This window comes from Pelodiscus sinensis, chromosome 6, assembly GCF_052426305.1.
Source record: "Pelodiscus sinensis isolate ZL-2025 chromosome 6, ASM5242630v1, whole genome shotgun sequence".
Classification (NCBI taxonomy): domain Eukaryota; kingdom Metazoa; phylum Chordata; order Testudines; family Trionychidae; genus Pelodiscus; species Pelodiscus sinensis.
In genome coordinates, this window is record NC_143057.1 from 47,425,297 (window position 1) to 47,445,151 (window position 19,855).

General features: G+C 40.3%; 1 protein-coding gene across 1 annotated transcript in view; it reads left to right on the plus strand.

The window, feature by feature from the left end:
• The first annotated feature begins 1,944 nt into the window (after positions 1 to 1,944).
• Positions 1,945 to 19,855, plus strand: part of LOC112547261 (RING finger protein B-like) — a 67,166-nt gene continuing 49,255 nt past the window's right edge. Inside the window, exons 1-7 of the mRNA XM_075931858.2 lie at positions 1,945 to 2,013; positions 5,449 to 5,521; positions 5,876 to 5,918; positions 6,852 to 6,930; positions 8,599 to 8,687; positions 9,824 to 9,970; positions 10,775 to 10,826. Coding sequence (XP_075787973.2) covers positions 1,952 to 2,013; positions 5,449 to 5,521; positions 5,876 to 5,918; positions 6,852 to 6,930; positions 8,599 to 8,687; positions 9,824 to 9,970; positions 10,775 to 10,826 — 545 coding nt within the window. The 5' untranslated portion in view covers positions 1,945 to 1,951. The remainder of the gene's footprint in view (positions 2,014 to 5,448; positions 5,522 to 5,875; positions 5,919 to 6,851; positions 6,931 to 8,598; positions 8,688 to 9,823; positions 9,971 to 10,774; positions 10,827 to 19,855) is intronic.

Here is a 19,855-nt window from a genome sequence, read left to right on the forward strand (position 1 = left end):
TCAACAAGATATTAAGCACATGCACTCAGTCTGCAGACAGTGCATACAACTCTAATTCACTATGAATTGTGGGAAAGGAGTAGTATGTAGTCCTAACCATGCAAATTACCACATCACCTGATCTCTAAATACACTTATCATAGGTGAGAGAGCTCTTTACCATTATCGTCATTTATCAAGCATTCTTAACAGGTATCACAAAACTCCCAAATTTTAATCTATTTAATTTAGAAAAGCAAGGGAATGGTTATCTATATTCAAGAACTGATGTCTGCTGCAACAATGAAACATAAGATTTTATTTTTAATTTTGTAGTCTGGAATGACTTCAATGAAATTCATAATCACATATCAAAAAGCAATCAATGTGAAGTGCAATTCATTTTCACTGGAACATGAATTTAATGCTTCTAATTTAGTAGAAAAAAGTCCCAAAGTTTCAATATATTAAAATTTTTGTACTGAAACTCTCTTTACAGAGCTAGATCTTTTCTCTTTTACTCAGATGTAGTGGCAAAGATATTTCACTATAACAGGTTTCTATTGTTTTATAGGATACATTAAACTAATTACTCTCATAATATACAAAGAACATAATCTCTGTTAAATTAAAATATTTAAAAAAATTAAAAATTCAGCTGCTGACTGTAACTCTGATGGTTCATCACAATACAGTACAACATGTACAATAGTATGAATGCAGCATCTGTAAAATATCTGTTTAACCTGCCATGTGCCTGCCATGTGTTTCCATAACCCGGAAATAATGCTGCATGAGAGAGAGAACCTAAGGTGTGCATGTCTCTCGTGTACCTTTGTGTCATAGCAACTGTCACCAATGTAGGTAAAGAATGAACGGGAGCGGAATAAATTAGACTAGAGATTAATTTCTGGCAGTATACTGAACCTACCAAACCAGTCATTGCCTCCTACACGAGTGCAAGAAACAGGCATAACAGGTGAGTGGAATATGAGGTAGCTGATAAGTAGAAAAACAGTAAAAGAGAAGTATACTTCTGACTCATTCATTGTCAGTATTTAAACTTCCTCATGACAAGTAGAGGTTTTTAGTTTGGAACTATCAAAACTGCTGTACAGTATATGAAATACCATTAACAAATCTACTATATTTGAGAGAGTTTGTCTACCTGTGAGTGAGCAATGTCTGTCTGTGTGTCTATTTGTTTAAGACTCCTCCTAAATGGTAAGAGCTAGGACCACAAAATTTGGTATACAGCTTCCTTTTATTATAACTTAAAGCAAGGTCAGGGTTTGGTTATGTAGGGTGGGGTGAAGTGATGCTTCCCCCCATCCAATTTTTAGGAGGACGCATAAAACAATACAAAAAAAAGACAGAATCACCAGGCAGGCGAAAGGACTGTCCCATCCCTAAGCCTCCTACCCCTCAGACACCCTTTAGAGAGGGCAAAGGGACTGTAACCTCCCCACCATTCATACAGGAACATTGCTGGCTGTTCCCCTTCATCATGGAAAGAGGGGAAAGTGCACAGTTTGCTGCATTCCTCACTCTCGCTGGGGAGTCCAGGGTGCAGATGAATGTGGACCTACCCCAGACGGGGGGACATGCACCCCTTCTCTGGCTCTGCCCTCTGGAGCTGCAGCGGCCATGGAGAAGCGCTTCTCACCTGGCCTTAAGCTGCTGCAGAGAAAGAGGGTTGGAGTAGTCTTCTCTCTCCAGGGAAGGCCACATACTGAACCTCTTATACCCAGCTCCATCCCAGAGCAATGAAAATGAAGAAAAACAAACATTAATTAATTGAGTTAAGGACCCGAGCAATGTCAGGTAAATCTTCTAGTATCACATAAAATTGATGAATAAAGAAATACTGTCTGACTCTTACTTTTAAAAAAAATCTTTTAAAAACACTTGTACAACATCAGAGTATTCATATATTTCCTTGATTAATATATTTTTTCCTAATAGTTCAAAGATGGCATTAGCAAGTGGACATTGGATTAGAAAAGAGGCAATAGGAGACACTCCAAGCCCTAGGTATGTTATAATGGTAATAACTTACTATTGACTGCCAATTTCCTTCAAATAGCATGTTTTCTGTTTTACATTTGTACAATACAGCATTGATGTGAATTGGATTTAGTTCATGTTGCTGCACCCAATTTGACCTATGAATAAGAAAATCATCTGTTATTCAAAGGTGTTTTACATTGTCTATCTGCCCTTATGCCTTAACATTAATTAAAAATCATGTCTCTTTCCAATGAAATATACAACTAGCATTTTGCACACTTGTGATTACATGAGATCTCTCAACACAATTTTTGCACAATTATGGATTTTAACTTGGCAATTTTGGTCAGAACCATACAAGTAGTTTGTAAAGTGCTTTGACCTTTGGGATCCTGTCAAATGAAAAGGGCTGTACACACAAGGTAATTTGATGGTGATTATTATTATTTCACTTCACTTATGGCAGAGTAATTTAGTTATCCAATCACTCACTGAAGAAAACTCTTCCTTTTTTATCTATTATAGGCACCAGAATGTTTTCTTTACCTCCTGAAAGTTAAAAAAGTTAATTTGCATATATTTTAGTAGAGTAAACAAATATATATATAGGTTCAGGCCTATAGTTTTAAAGTGGCAAATGCTATTCTAGCAGAAACTAGGGGGGGAAACAGTTCTCTCAATGAACCTTTCCTTACCTGCCATTAATTTGAAAAAATATTAATGGGACATATCAATTTTATATAAAACCATAAAGGGAATCTGGTTGTTGTAAGAAGGAGCTTCTTCAATGAGGGGGAAAGAGTTTATAGACAGAATGTTAATGGTCCATCACATCACATTATTTATGTATTAATTTAATTAAATTAACCACCTAGACACGAGTTTTTTTTGTTTTGTTTTTAAATCTACTGAAATTCTGTGAATATTCTTATTTGGTTATTATATAATCTTTGTATTTGGATACTTAATCAGAGTTAAAGCTGTGTTGAAACATTATTTATATTTGAACAGTTCATCTCTGGAAAACAACTATGTTCCTGAACTGGCAACTAAAATAATCTAAAGTCTTTTTTATTTCCTCTTCTCATCTGCTCATGAGATGCACAGTGCTGCTTCATGTACTTGAAGTGACAATATTCCAGTCAGGCAGCAGAATGTGCTTCCTGTAATTTTTTTAAAATTGTGTTTTCTGTTTTAAAATGTTCTCTCCTAAATTGCTTAATACCAGATAAACTTTGCTTGGATTAGTTTCAGTTCTTCCTTGAACATAGAATAAAACAGTTCTAGGAGCAAGCTATATCTAGGCCTGAATAAATAAGACTTAAAAAAAATTACAGAGAGCTTCTGGTTTCACTAGCAAAGCCCTGAGCAGATACTTGTGGATGTGCTAAGCCAATCAGTATCATTATCTGCAATGGGAGAAAAAGAATAAGTAGATTGAACACCAAAGTTGAGATGGAGAAAGGGGATGGAAGACACTTTATTTCTGAGTGAGAAGGGCTTTTGTCCTCCCATGAGAGCTACCAAATTAAGAAATACGTAGGTGTTTGAAGAGTGGTCTTTGACAAGAAATGAGAGGTCATACGAATATCAGAAAAACTTGCGGCTGTGGCTTCAAACTATAAAAAAAAATACAAATATTTTTTCTAAACATCTAGCACAAACTTTTTGCTCAAAACTTCAAAAGCCTCTGAAGTTTACCCCACCTTATCTATTCATCCTATTATCTTGTGAGGTTTACCCTCTCACTCTGCCTATGTCTAGACTGCCGAGAAAAGTTGGAAAAAATACACAAATTGTGAACCGCAATTCACATATCTTTTTCTGCTTTTTTTCCCGAAAGATGCTTTTCTGAAATTTGGCCCATCTACACGGGGCCACATTTTAGAAAAAAGTTCTCTTTCAGAACATCCTTTATTCTCTCACCGAGAGGAGTACAGGGATGCCAAAAGAACATGTTAGCTTTTTCAGAAACTATTCAAAAAAAGCGGATGCTTTCCTTTGAGGTATCCCGGAAAAGCTCTGCAGTCTAGACATAGCCTCTGGGAATGAGAACAGCATCAGTAGTTTGCATCTCTCAGGCTTTATCTACATTGGCACATTTTGTTTAAAAAAAAAAGGCCTTTTGGGAACAAAACAGTAAGGGTATGTCTACACTACCACCCTGGTTCGAACTAGGGTGGTCAATGTAGGCAACCGAAGTTGCAAATGAAGCCCGGGATTTGAATTTCCCGGGCTTCATTTGCATCTTGCTGGGCGCTGCCATTTTTAAAGCCCCGCTAGTTTGGACTCCGTGCCCGTGGCTACACGTGGCATGGACTAGGTAGTTCGGATTAGGCTTCTTATTCCGAACTACCGGTACACCCTAAGAGTGTTTACACTACAATGCAACTTTTGTTGGGAAAAACACCCAATTTGGGGAACAAAAAACTTCCACATCTGAAAGAGAGCTTTTGTCTTTCCCCCTCCTTTTATTGTTGACAAAGAGCCAGTGTGGACAATACCTGACCTAATGGCTGTACTCAGTGTTTTGTGATCCCTGCTGCCCTGCAGGCATGTTCCCTTCTCCCTTTCAGTTTCTTGAAGTATCTGACAGCTGAGTGAGCAGCTCTATTTGGGGAACACACAAAAATCAAATAATTAAAATGGTCCAATTCTGCCCTGCTAAAAACACATCAGCAGGCAGATTACTACTGCGGGGAGTATGTGGGGGGGCAGGGGTTGTGGAGACTGCTGTGCTGCTTTGACAATCCTCGGAATGGTGTGCTCAGAGCTACTCATGATGCCACTCCCAGCAGCTGAAAATGCTGTAGGAGAACTCTGAGGGAATCCCAAGAAATGCAGGGATCAGCACTTCCTTCCCAAAACCCTGCACTGTGGGATCCTTACCTTCATTGCTTTGCTCTGTATGTTAACAGGGAGCTAACAAAGTGGCAATGAAATGTCGACAATGAGAGGCAGATAAAACAGTTTGACCAGTTTTCACTTTGCAGGTCGACAGCACTTTTGTCGCCAAACCTTCTCAGTGTTGACATAGCCTCAGAATTACTCTCAGGCTCTCTCCCTTACTGCTACTTATGTGTTGGGAAAAGCCTTCACCTTCAAGTTCCTCCTTAAAATTCACCTGTGCTGCTACCACACAGAAAACTAGCATTGGATAATGGCTATGCAGGTGGCAAATTGTGATTGCTGTTACTAATTGGCTAAGAATTAGTTGTGATCAGTGTACTGTGACATCCTCTTCTTCCCTCCCTGTCGTGTATTGTAATTGGGGCAAAAACCACTTTGGGACAGTAATTCTTGTAAGCATCTAACACGAACATGTCCTGACTTGACTGAGATCTTTTATTATTATCTCAATATAAAAGACAAATAATAATAAAGAACAGCCTTGACAGAAGAAAAAAATATTGCATGGTCATGTCAACAACCTAGGTTATTGTTCTCTTTAATTTTTAGGCATGGACATGCATTGACAATAGCAGGCAACATAGCATTTGTATTTGGAGGCTGTTCCATTTATAATTCCTTTGTGAGTATAGCTGGGTATTTTTACTTTATTATACTGTTAACACTGAGCAATTTGTTGTAGAACTATATTCAATGATCCTGTTTAGTGGGGGTGGGGGTTTAGTTTTGTTTATTGTTCTGAGTTCAGAAATGTTTACTTAAAAGTCATTGCACAAGCACTCCATGTATTGTTTACTGTGATTTATTTCATTCTACCCCCACTGTTCCCTTGGTTACAATCTGTGTATTATTTCTTGTACCAATCAGTTGTAATATATTAAGCAACTGTTTAAATAAAAGGGCTTTCCTACTTTGGTGGCATTATTAATGTCCCAAAATAAATATATCAACTTCAACCTCTCTGTTTCTCCACCAGGGTGATCAGCGAACATATTTCAATGACTTCTACATGTTGACAAGTGAGCTATTATTCATCTTTTCTAGCAGGCAAAATACTCATAGGTTTATTCCTCCTTTTGGAGTTGCACAGATTTTACTGAGATAGGATGACCATTTGTGATACATATAAAATGTTATCACCATAGAAATGGGGCAGGGTTACTGCAAAAAGCCATGAGAAAAAGACTAAATTGCTTTGCAATCATTTACAAATTATTTCAGGTTTTCTTCCTGATAGGTGTGAACAGATGTACTGAAACAAAAGCTGTATAATTATAATTCTCCATGGATTTGAATGTACTTAATGAGATGGAGAGCTGGAAGGGATCTTGAGAGGTCATAGAGTCCTGTCTCTTGCCTTCACAGCAGGACCAAGTACCATCCCTGACAGATTTGCCCCAGATCCCTAAATGGCCCCCCTCAAGGATTGAACTCACAACCGTGGGTTTAGCAGGCCAATGCTCAAACAGCCAGTGTCTCCTCCCTCAGGGTGTGTCTAAACTACACCCCTCTGCCAACAGAAAGATGCAGATTAGGCACATCACTATTGCAAATGAAGCAGGGATTTAAATATCCCACGCTTCATTTGAATAAAAATTGCTGCCGCTTTTTGTCGACACGGCACTTTGCCAGCAAAAAGCGGCAATCTAGACGGGGATTGGTTGACAAAGAAAGCCTTTTCCAACCGATTCCTTATGCCTCATGCAACGAGGTTTACAGGATCGGTCGGAAAAGGCTTTCCTTGTTGACCGATCCCCGTCTAGACCACTGCTTTTTGCCGGCAAAGTGCTGTGGCGGCAAAAAGCGGTGGCAATTTTTATTCAAATGAAGCACGGGATATTTAAATCCCTGCTTCATTTGCAATAGCGATGTGCCTAATCTGTGTGTGTTTAACAACATTTTATAGAATGATACTGATTTTAATAATCAAACATGTCCTTATTCATCAACAGTTACTCCTACTGATTTGACTTGGGAAAGGATACCACATGATGGACATATTCCTTGTGCTAGAGAGGGTCATACACTTTGGTAAGCAAGGAATACAGAACTTTCTTTGCCGTCAGATTTAGGTTGTTCTCTCTCACCCCTCATTGTTGCCTTTGAGTAATTATTATTTGGACAACATTTTGTTCACTGAAGTAGTGGACTGTTGTAGTGTTATTCCACATGCTAATCAGTACCTTTAAAACAATTAAATCACATAAGGAAAAAAATCAAATCTTACTATTTTAGAAGAATTGCTAAAAAGCCTGAATACCAGTGGTACAGGCAGTCCCCGGGTTACGTACAAGATAGGGACTGTAGGTTTGTACTTAAGTCGAATTTGTACTTAAGTCGGAACTGGCGTCCAGATTCAGCCGCTGCTGAAACTGACCAGCGGCTGACTACAGGAAGCCCAAGGCAGAGTTTCTCTGCCCCGGGCTTCCTGGAATCAGCCGCTGATCAGTTTCAACAGCAGCTGAATCTGAACTCCTGGGACGGAGCAGCTGGGGCGCTGCCGGGTAGGTCTCCGCAGCGCCGCGACCAACGCCACAGCACCCCATGTGCTCTACCCCATGTGTCCCCAAGTCAGCTGCTGCTGAAACTGATCAGCGGCTGATTCCAGGAAACCCGGGGCAGAGCAACTCTGCCTCCGGCTTCCTGTAGTCAGCCGCTGGTCAGTTTCAGCAGTGGCTGACTTGGGGACGCCTGGGACAGAGCAGGTGGGGCGCTGCCGTTTGGTCCCGCAGCACCGCTCCTTGGCACTACTGGGCCAACGCGGCAGCACCCCAGCTGCTCTGCCCCAGGCGTCCTGATTCAGCCACTGCTGAAACTGACCAGCAGCGGCTGAATCAGGACTCCTGAGGCAGAGCAGCTGGGGTGCTGCCGGGTTGGCCCAGTAGCGCCAAGGAGCGGTGCTGCGGGACCAAACGGCAGCGCCCCACCTGCTCTACCACAGGTGTCAGTGAGAAAAGCCTGGTCTTCTGGGGGGGGGGGCGCACTAGCTGCACCCCCCCACCCCCAGCAGACCATGGAGATGCGGACGGCGGGACTGAGACGCGCCGTGGTGCCGCTGCCCGGGTCCTCCACAGCTTTGCTCTGCATCTCCCTGGTCTGCTGGGGGGCCCCCCCAGCACACGAGGGAGACGCGGAGCAAAGCTGCAGAGGACCCAGGCGGTGGGACTCCCCTGCTGACTTCAGGTTCCATGGAAATGCAGCACATAGCCCGGGATCAGCTGGGTAGTCCCCAGCTGACCCCACACACCGAGGTGGCGTTTCAAATGGGCAATGCCACACAGAGCCCAAGCTCAGCCATGGTGTTTCAAAGTGGCTTTCATTTCATTTCAGTGGAAAGGAAATGTTTGCTATTACAAATCACAAAATAATTCAAATTAGTTACAGAAAGAATAATGGAAGCTTTATGAGTGTCTGAATTTAATTTACTATGTATGGTAATTATTCAGTAGCATGAATAATGTTTGAAGTTGAAATCCTACAAATTTAAACTGTTCTTTTACTTCTCTTTTGCAAGCACATTAATAAAAAATTCTATTACATATATTTAGCTTCTTGAACTTTTCTATAAGTGTAATCTATGCAAAATGGCTTTTCCCAGTCAATGATGGGCCTTATCTGCTAGTTTCCTATATAAATCACTTTTAATTATTCAGGAGATGTTTTATGAACCAATTGTAAAGTTATTATTTTTCATTTCAGTGTAGTAAAAGGGAAGATATATTTATTTGGAGGGTGTTCAACCCAGGATGCTAAAGAATGTCTACTGGGAGTCTACAGCTTTGACCTTAGTGAGTAAAAATATAAGACTGCATTTTGTGCTATTTATAGTTCACTAAGGCAATGACAAGTCTAACAGACCATTATTCAAATTAAAGCAATATGCTGCTTTCATTATGAAAACTAGTAATGATTATTTTAATGTATTAATAATCAAGACAGCCCTCCATATGACTTCTAACACCTCTGCTCTCCTCCAAAAAATGGCATACTTATCTTTTGTGTGGTTAAGTCTATTATTTCTGCAGAGTGAGAGCTGTAATTATCATAGAATGAGAGGGTTTTAGAAGATGAAGCTTAAACAAAATCTGCATTTTTAGCGCATCTGTTTTTTATTGGCAAAAATATTTATTAGACCAATTTCCACATAAAAATGGAACTAAATCTGTGTAGATATTGTGTTTCAGTATTAGTTAACTAAATAAAGATGGTTGATAATGGATTACCTCTGTTTATTCCTATGTAGCTGCTAATCTAATTCTAGAGCAGGGGTCTCAAACTCCTAGGCTGTAGGCCATCCTTGGCCAGATCAGTTTTGCAGTCTGGATCAAAGGAGTACCAGCAGGTGGGCGGGGAGGGGAACTGGTCTGTTCCCATTGCCCAAGTTCCACCTCTTCTTGACACTGCCCTGCCTTCTTCCTCCATGGCACCCTGTTCCCTAAGGGACACGGCCTCGAGGGTTACTAGTCAGGGCTCGACATGGGGCAGTGGCAGTGGTTGCCCCTCCCCCATATTTTCCATGGTGGCAGAAGTCATGGGAAAGCAGAGCACAGTGGAGACAGTGTGCCTGCCAAATACGCTCCACTTCCCTGCAGCTTCTGTCACTGCAGGGAGTGCGGAGGACGGGGGGGGAGGGGCGGGGAGCAGTCGCTGCTGCTGCCCTGCATCAAGCACCCTTCATAGTCGCATCCTTCAGGGGGGCTGGGATGCCATAGAGAGAAGTGGGAGGGGCAGTGGCAGGAAGTGGGGAGGGTTGGACGGGAATAAACAGGCCTCTCCCAACCCGCTGGTACTTCTCGGCCGCATTGTGAAACTGATCTGGCGGGAGATGGCTTGCAGGTCAACAGTTTGAGACCTCTTTTCTGGAGCTTACTTTCCCATGCTAAATAAAAAGTCTCTAAAATTTTGGTTATTTTGTTTGTTTTAGGTTCATTAATGTGGAAGAAGATAAAAACAACTGGCATTGCACCTCATACCCTCAGACACAGTTCAGCAGTAATAGAGGACAATATCTATGTCTATGGTGGAGTTCAGTATGGAAAAGCTGTGGATGACTTGTATATGTTCAGTACTAGTAAGTAATCTACTCAGTCAGAAGAAATCATCACTCAGAGTCTAGGCAAATAATTGTCAGTTCTACTCTTTAAAAAATCATGGATAGAATATTTTTTGCTCAGAATTATGCATCTTCCAGGACAATAAAAAAATCCTGAATTAAAAATTTAAACATTTTATTAGAATGAGAACAGTGAATTTTATATATCATAAACTTGACTAGCTAGAGAGAGTTTACAAATTAGTTTGAAGCTTTCCATTCTTTCCTCATACTAAGATTTCCAAAAAAGTTTCAGCTTATCTTTTGTTTCTGTGGACTCATGCAGATACATAGATATAACATTTTTGTGAGCCTAAATGTGTGTCTTCAAAAATGGAAGCCAGCTTCAAAACTCAGGCCCTTTGTCTTTTTTGCATATTCTGAATAAACAGAATAATTATTAATCATCAGTAATTTGCTTGTGGTCTTTCATATTATACACGAGGCATGGCCTATGAGTAAGCATATAAGCCAATGTTTTTCAGCTAGGGCTCTTAATTTTATTTTAAAATGTTGGCCATATTGCAAGTAAAATATATACTACCTTGATATAGCTGCTGCAGTGATTACAGCTCTCTTACAACTCACATTCTATTCATGTGAATTACTGTGCTCTGAAAACTATCTGGCCATATTATATTAGCAATTTTTAAGCAGAACTCATGACTGCAGTAAAAATATGTTGAAATAGTATGCATTACAGTCAGTTTAGCATATTGATAATGACTTGTTCGCATTCCTATTACTATATCCTGTAATTCAAAATTCTACATTATGTTTTAGTATCTCTCACTTGGACCCCAGTCAAAACCTCTGGTTCAGCACCTGGTATCAGGTTAGTGCTTTTATAAGGGAAGAAGGGATTAATTGACTAATGGGGCTGAATAAAAATGGAATCACGTTGAAGGAAGATTCTGTCAGTCAACTCCAGTTTCTACACAGAAATAGCAAGTTTGTACATCATATCTAGGATAATTTTGTGCTTCTTTCTGAGATTCACAAAGAAAAAAAGGGCAACTTTTTAATACAGATTGGACTTCCTTTATCCTGCACCCTCAGGATCTGACCAGTCCTGAATGAGATTTGCCAAATCAGGAGATGTCCCCTACCACTGGCCTCTCAGGATGCTCCTCCTCCCTGTGGTTGGCTCTGTTCCGGCCCCACTGCCACTGGGCTCCAGCCTGCAGGGCTTGGACTTGGGCTCTGACCTGCTGGTGCTCCCTGGAAATGGAGCTCCCCAGCCGCCATGGCCCTACTTTTCCCCTGCTCAACTGGGAATCCCTGGGGACTGGGCTTGAGGGTTGCCCCACTTCTGCCGCACTCTACCAGGGATCCCCGGGAATGGGGCTTGCTGGCTGTCCTGCTTTTGCTGCTGGCTGCCCTGCTGCTATCCTACCCAGCCAGGGCTCCCCAGGGATGGGGCTTGCTGATCCGCTGCTGCCCACCTGGCTAGGGCTCGCTGGGGACGGTGGTCCCTGGGGATGGGGTTCGTACTCCTGGGTGCCATGGCTCTCTCATCCAGCAACCATCCATGGTCCTGCCAGACCATGGATTTTGCCAGACCGGAGAGTCCTGGATTTCAGAGGTTCAACCTGTATAATCACTTAGTAATAATTCATTAAAATTATGTTTAGACTGTGATAAGAAGATACATAATTATAGCAGAAATGTATTTAAGTCTTCTGTATTCACAAAATAGGCCACTTTCAGAAAGCCATATATAAGATCCTTGGGCCTTTAAGATAGAGAACAGGGTATGTTCACACCATGATAATGCTTTGGATCTGAAAAAACGATCGGGCTCAAAATAAAACTTTGATGAATGAGACATTTTCCTGGCTGTTCAAGATTGAAGAGACTTTCTGCTCAAAAAATCAGCCAATAGTTCGTTAGAAAAAAAAACAAAAACAAAAAATAACCCATTGTATTTAGTTGTCTTCTGAAGTTATTGGGCAAAATTTGGGAACTGAGGCCAAGTCTACACTAGACCTGGCAGCTCATCTTAAGATACACAACTCCAGCTACATATAATATGTAGCTAGAGTCCATTTACCTTAAGCCAAGTTTGGCAGCATCCCCATAGTGGGAGGTTGATGGGAACAAACATTCCTGTCGGCTTCCCTTACACCTCACAAAAGAAAGAGTACCTGATGCTGGCAGGGGTACCCTCTTGAGTTTGATTTAATGAGTTTTAATTGAACTCCAGAAGATCAATCATTGCAGCAATGATCTTCCTTTTAGTGTAGACAAGGCCTAAGGAAAGGGATTTTTAATCCCTGCTTTAAGTACAAATCTCAATACAGCCTCAATGAGAGAACTAGTTACTAATACCTTCCTAACTCGTGCTTACGTAATACCAATTTGATGACTTTGAAAGAATTCTTCACTTCCACAGAATGAGAAATGTCACTTTCATTATTAATATTATGCTATTTAATGTTGTGTTTTGCATGAGAAATTTATAAATTATGAATGTGCAATCAGCATTAAATCATTAAAGATAGTGCAGAAACACAAAATGACAAATTAATAGTTATTGTGTGCGTATTAGAAAGTCAAGAATCTTCACTCATTTCTCAAGCCTTTCAGATTTATTTTCTAAGAGAAACATTTAAGCAGGAATTTTAAAAAATAAATATTAAATGTCATTAGGCTTGACAAATATGTATTGGTTTAATGCTGCAAAACATGCATGTAGTCGGAGAAACACTGAAGCAAAAACACCTTCCATTGCCTGATGCACTGTGAAAATGACTGCATTATTTGCTAGATCTGGCAAATTCTAAAGAGAGTTTGAAAAGAAGAAATGTACCATTCTCCATCACTGCTTTAGGGAAGTTTCATCTAGGCCTGTTGAGCATTGATTTCATTTTTCTGCCATGTCAATAGAATCATTGACTCATACAAGAGTCACAGACAAATGTTTTATAAAGCAAAATAAAAAAATATGATTAGCTTTTATTTGGGGTAATTTGGGAATGTAAACTGCATATTTTGGCCTCTTTACAGGGTGTGGCCATATCAGGATAGTTTGAGGTTTGGATAAATGGAAAACTGTAAAAAATTATTATCACAACATAGATTAAATGATGCCAAATAAAAGGAATAAAGTTAGAAAGGGTTATAAGCAAGTAAGAGTGAAAACATGTCTAAAGCTTAATCTAACAGGGTGCAGATTTCTTTGAAGGTGGTCTCTCTCAACAGTCATTCCTCTTGTCAGTCAGTCTTATTCCTAGCTATGGCTGACTTTCCTTCAGTAAGAACCTTTAACAGAAGTACAAGATGCAGGCTACGTTTATCTTCCTAAGTGAAAGATCTTTGTCTAAATAGATGTCTTACCTGTATTTGGTTTCCAGAGACTTGGCTGAAGGATCCATCATTCTCAGCTTGCAAAAGCTCTGTTCCATTGAGTCACTCTAGAGATGGATGCCCCACATGACTTCTATGCTTGCTTTTATCATCAAAAATTCAGTGGCCCTCAGAATGACCTTATGCTGATTTTCCCTTCTTGTGGGTTCCCATTCCTCATGTGTAAACAGGGCTTTTACTGTTTTGATTCTACCATGTTAAATGTATTATAGGAGACAGATAGGGAGTAGCTGTGCTGCTGTATATAGACTAGCCCTTATGCACTCCAAATTGGGTTCTGGCCTTTGTTCATAGGAGATTCGTAGATGCCTTTTCTTTTTTCTGAGAGGAAACGTGTCTCCCAGTTTGGTCACAGGCTTTAAAACATAATATCATAAAGTATCCATATTTCTTCATATAGTATTACTAGATACATGCCACATTGCACTAATCACCAATGTGTCATTAACATTTAGAAAAGACCTCACTATATTATAAAGGTATATAGAATAATTCTCCAATCTGCCCCACAATGAGGACTAGTCTATATTAGAAGTGCTACAGCAGCACAGCTGCATCTGCATCACCATAACAAATCTGGTGAAGACATTTTATGCTTATCATGTTATACAAGTGATTCGGCTGCTGCTATGTGATTGATACAATGATGCAATAGGATTTAGCCACTGGACACTCCACAGGCATCAGTTCAAACTTCCTTGAACCCATAACTGTGGCAGAATATATTTTTCCCCTTTTTGAGTAGGATGTGGAATAGGGACCACAGTGTCCATCACTAAATAAAATGCCTCTTATATTATAGGCAGCATTTGGAGACAAAGTTTCTAGGGTCCTTTTTCTTTTTGTGAGACAATTCACCTCATTCTGTGTTTTTGACCGGTAGAAAATATTTTTTAACCTTTCATAGGTTTGGTGGGTTCCCAAGTGACCAGAAAAAAGGACAGATATGATTTTGAGCATGTACACCAGCTGCTTCTAAGGTTTTCTGGGGCTTATCCCCCATGGGAAATTTCCTCTATAATCTCTCTTCCTTTAAAAAAAAACATTTACTTTCAATGAGGGGTCCCTTTATGCACCCTAAACTAGGGTCCACCCTGCAAAACACTGACTGGTGGGTCAGATTCTTCAGTAACTGGGGTTTATGCTTCCATCCTCAAGCTCTGAAAGCATGCTACTTTTCTTTGCTATGCAAGTGCTGTCCTTCGCACACTTGAATGCACAATTCTCTGAGATCATGGCACAATATTCCTTTTCATTATGGATTATAATTTCAACAATATTACACATATTAAGAATATCTTTTCCCACTAGCTTTGCTGTAGGAATGCGGTCTGCTACCTCAGCCTTCAAGGTAACTTTCAACCCTTCCCCATCTAAATGCATTAGCCAAAGTTACAAGAATTTTATATTTCCCATCTACTAGAAACTCTACCTCCTGACCGAGTAACATCTTAGTTTTTCTGACCATCATTTCCGTGACAAGACAAATGTGTGCATCAGAGTCTCGCTCTCCAGGCTGTGATTTCCTGCCATTAACTTTGGCAACCTTTATAAACTTCAGGTCCACCTCTTCAAAGTCAGACCTCAGGGCACTTCTGTGTTTCATTATCAGGACATGAGCAGTTAAATTTAGTGGTCAGAGCAGGAGTCAGGCCAGATCAGGTACCAGAAGGCCAGAATCCAAGACAAGCCAGAGGGTAGACAAAGAGCCAGGCATCAGGAGAAGGCAGATTTAGAAACCAGAGACTGGAGTCTCTAGCACAGAGCTCTAAAGCAGAAACAGGCAGACACTCTGGTTTAAAAATCGGTGCCAGTCAATCAGTGGGCTATGTGGAACTTCCACTTATGTCCTTTTGGTGTTAATTCCTGCTGAATCAAGCCTCACAGGGTCCTCCTGTAGAAGCACAGCCTAAACATCCAGGCTGTGTCTAGACTGCATTCCTTTTCCGTAAAAGGGATGCAAATTAGACATATCGCAATTGCAAATGAAGTGGGGATTTAAATCCCCCCCGCTTCATTAGCATAAAAATGGCTGCCGCATTTTTCCCTTATAAGGGATCTTTCGGAAAAGGCTTTATTTTCTGAAAGATCCGCGTCTAGACTGGCGCTTTTTTCCAGCAAAGCTCCGAGCCGGAAAAAAGCAGCAGCCATTTTTATGCTAATGAAGCGGAGGGGATTTAAATCCCCGCTTCATTTGCAATTGTGATATGTCTAATTTGCATCCCTTTTATGGAAAAGGGATGCAGTCTAGACACAGCCTCAGAGTTGATGTGGAGGAGTCAGTGGTTCACAAACCCCTAATTTCAGGTTCTAATACTGTTAATAACTGCCCGCTGGATGGAGGCTTAGGTTTTTTTGCTTAGAGAAATTATGATCAGTGAAGTTACATTGGTGGCATCTTCTCTGACCATTCTCCTTCACAAGAGATCTGTGATGCAGGGCAAAGATGAGGAACAATTCTGGGAAGTGAATGCCAGGGCTCCTCACCACCCTTCTTCTTCTCAGGGAAAAAAACAAGTTCTCACCCTCAACACCTCCTTCCTTCTCTGTCTTGCCCTCATTAGAAATTTGGGCTTGCATAAAAGAATCAGATCAAGAATCTTCTTGTACAGAACTTAAAAGATTTATCCCATACTGTGATTCTGACTTCGCAGAATGTATGCTTAGGAAATGTTCTTGAGCAAAATCAAACAAATGGACATAGTTCTCAACCCCTTGCCATGTTGCCTACTTTCATTTAGTCATACATTCTATACACATAATCACAATGATTCATGCCAGCACTTTTCTTGAGATTTCTGAATGTCAACCTTTACACCTCAATGGTAATTTGAAACCTTTGCAGGGCAACTTTTTAAAATTTGGTCAATTGGCATTTCATTAAATATATTAAGGTTTTATCAGATAATTTTGCAATCAGTGTGGGGATTTTTTTGTGTTTTGAAACTATGTGAGTTTCACATAACCTTTCAAAAATGGTAAGGTGTTTGTCAATACTGTCTGCTTCTTTGTGTGCAGGGTAAAGCTTCTCTCGAGTAGGTGTTCCCAGGATCTGCCCCTGCTTGTACCTTATGCACTGAATAAGCAGCTTTTTCTTTTCATTTTCTTGGATTCCTTCTCTTTCAGCTCCATGGCATGTGGGTGAGCAGCTGTTTCTGTTTCTAGGACCCATCATCCGTGTTTTCTTGCTGCTACCTTTTTGCCTCCATATCCTTGGCTCTCATGTCTTCCCACACTACTTTTGGTTCACACTCTTTGTCTTTCTCTTCAGCTAATCATTTTTGTTGTTCATGTACCTCTGATTTTGTCATTCTCCACCAGGCACACAATAACGGCTAGTCTGCACTAGCGCTGGTGCATGTGCACCACCTCTCTCATAGGCATAATAAAACCACTTCTGCAAGAAGCTGTCCCCCAACATAGCACAGTCCACACTGGCACTTAGGTAGGTGTTACTTTTGTCACTCTGAGTAGTGACTTATTCACACTCCTGATCAACATATGCTATACTGACGGAAATGGTAATGTATACAAACTCTTAACTTTGTAGTTGCTTTGTTGACATTCATGTTTATCTTTAGGCTTGTTCTATTTTCCTTACCCAAAATAAACAGAAAATAATAAAACTGTAGCCTTTCTTTGGCTGGTCCTTGCCTTCACGCTTGAGAATCACTTAAAATTGTTACACAACTGGTGCTTGAAGTGTAAGTCTCAGTTAAAATGTCAAACTATTTTGACTATGCCACTGTCATCTTTCTGGTTGTGATACCTTATACCCCTAATGTGGACATGCTATTACTGAGTGCCTCACAGTGCTTTGCTACTGTAGCTTCCAGCCTGGATCACCGTTAGCAACAAGCCTGCAGGTCACACTCTGAATGAGCCAGCCCTGACCTCAGCAAGCCTATCTACAGCTCCTCAATCTTTATAGACCAGTATATCTTTGAAATGGATTCTTCTGAAGATTGCCCCTCAAAGTAAAGTTTATTTAAGCTGTGAGAAAGGCGACAGAGAGTCTGATGGTGATGGAAGCTCCATGCTGTGAGCTAAAATGCAAATTGTTCTGTTTCCTGCAATCTTCTCCTCCTACCACCTTGTTAGTTTGAAGGCCTGTTTAAAACATATGTGAACTAGGGTAAATCATATTCCTTTATCTGAGGCAGAGTGCTTATAAACTGCTTGTGAAACACATTTTAAAAATGGAAGTCTAGCAAAACTCTTCACAGCCTCCACAAGCATACATTGCACAAAAATATTAATGTTATTAGTTTTCAAGTAATACCTCAGAAGGCATATTTTGTATAAAGGTTACAACTGTAGTATGTAGGGTGTAAATAAAGAGGTTCTTTGGGTCATAGGTATATTTTTAAATTAAAGGTTTTCTAATACTGTAATCCAGTTATGTTATGTGCATGGGGATGATTTTCAGTATTGGCTTTTTTCACTTATTGCCCCTTTGCAGATCAAATTAAGAAAGTTTTATTGTGAAATTAATCCTTGTGTGAGAGCTGCTTATTCTTCATGGGTATGTCTACATTGCTTGTTTATTTCGGAATAAACCATTCCAGAAGATATATTCCGAAATAGCTTACTTTGAAATAGCTTACTTTGTCCACACTGCAGGGAAGCCTCAAAATTAGTTCTAGGCAGGCTCCCCTAATGTGGACATGCTATCTTGATTTAGAGCCCCAGGAGACATCAGGGAGGAATAACTTAGAATGGCCCTGATAAGGAGTTATTTCGAAATAGCAGCAGTGGAGTGTCCACTCTGCAGCTATTTCGAAATAGCTATTTCAGAAGAGGTGTTAATTCCTCATGCAATGAGGTTTACAAACATCAGAAAAAGCTGCCCGTTATTTTGATTTTATTTCGAAATAATGGAATTGCTGTGTAGACGCTCGCATTGTTATTCTGGAATAACCTCTGTTATTCTGGAGTAATGGTGCAGTGTAGACACCCCCGTAATGTTTTGTTATTTCTGTTTCAAACTAAATTCATTCATGACGAATGACAGAATGATGAGTAGCACCAACATGACTCAGGTCATCCAAGATTTTTACCCACTTCTTGTTTCCCCCTCTAGGATTAGTTACAAATCTAAATTAGGGAAATGACTGTACTATGATAATCAGGGAATATGACTGTACTATGATAATTGATTATAGTGGCAAATGAGATGCTTAAAAGCAGGAATTGTTGCACTGTATTTATAAATAGCAGATGAGGAGCTTTAGGCCAGATTTAGCTGTCCAGTTACTTTTGCCATTCTGTATCTGCTAGGATTTGATTTTGCTCTGTGTGATAGAATATATAGAATGCAGAATTTAAAAATATAGTGTTTAGATATGTTCATGGCTAAAATTCCAGTTATATAATCACATCAGTAAATAGTCTTATAATGTTCATCAGTTTTTCAAAGTACTTTAAAACTAGTCCCATTTTCTGTGGAAAAGCTCTACTCTGAAAAATCACAAGTTGTACTTTATACATCAGCTGCACAAAGAATTGGTTGCCAAATAGATTTTATTCTGACCCTGCCTCTGTATCTATAATTCAGTTAGATGGGATTACTCATTACAAAGAAAACAAAGGGGTGGGAGAATTAGTAAATAGTCTTAAAACTTCTCATCTCTACAAAACTTAATTATAAATAGGCTTCCCACAGAGGAGTTCTACAAGGGCAGAACCTTCCTCTGAGGGCCCTGGAGTGCAGCATCTCACTCAGGCATGTGTTAGAGCAACATATCCAACATCACATGACACCAAACACTCTACACATACACACCAACACCCTTCAACTGCTGTAGATCAAATGTCAACATAATTCCACATTTATTGTGGCTAGCAAAAAAAGAATAGACTCTATATTGCAGTGTTCTCAAAAGGCAGGTAGTGAGCTACAGGTAGGAACCTCAAAAGGGTCCACAAAACCGCTTTGAGAAACCTGTTAACTGGGCACACTGGTGTGCTTCCCACAGCTCCCCTTGGTTGCAAGTGGCAAAATGGAGCCAACAGGAGCCGTGAGGCTCCAAGTCCACGGCGCCAGTAAGTAAACACAGCAGAGAAGCCAGTTAACAGGTTTCTCAAAGTGGTTTAATGGATTAATTTGAGAACCACTACTATACTGAGAACCAGAAACAGAAAGTCTATTAAAGGAGTACCATACATCTGGTGACCTGAACAATGCATCATCCATATTAAACTCACTGAAAATATCACACTGCCAAAGATGGATCAAGATGATTGAAGTTCTGCACTCTTATTAATACCAGCAGCAAAGTTTGGCTATTGCTCCATTAGTTTGGAGCTGCAAACCCAGTAAAAGATCAAAACTCTGACCTCTCAGCTGATGTGATTGCAAGAATACTCATTATGGGCTCAAAGTCATCAGGGACAAATCTAAGCACAAAGGACTTAGACAGCTCTGACAAAAAAAAAATGAACGCACTACCTGCCTAATACCCCTATTATTGCCCTTCACTGCTCAGAGGGAAA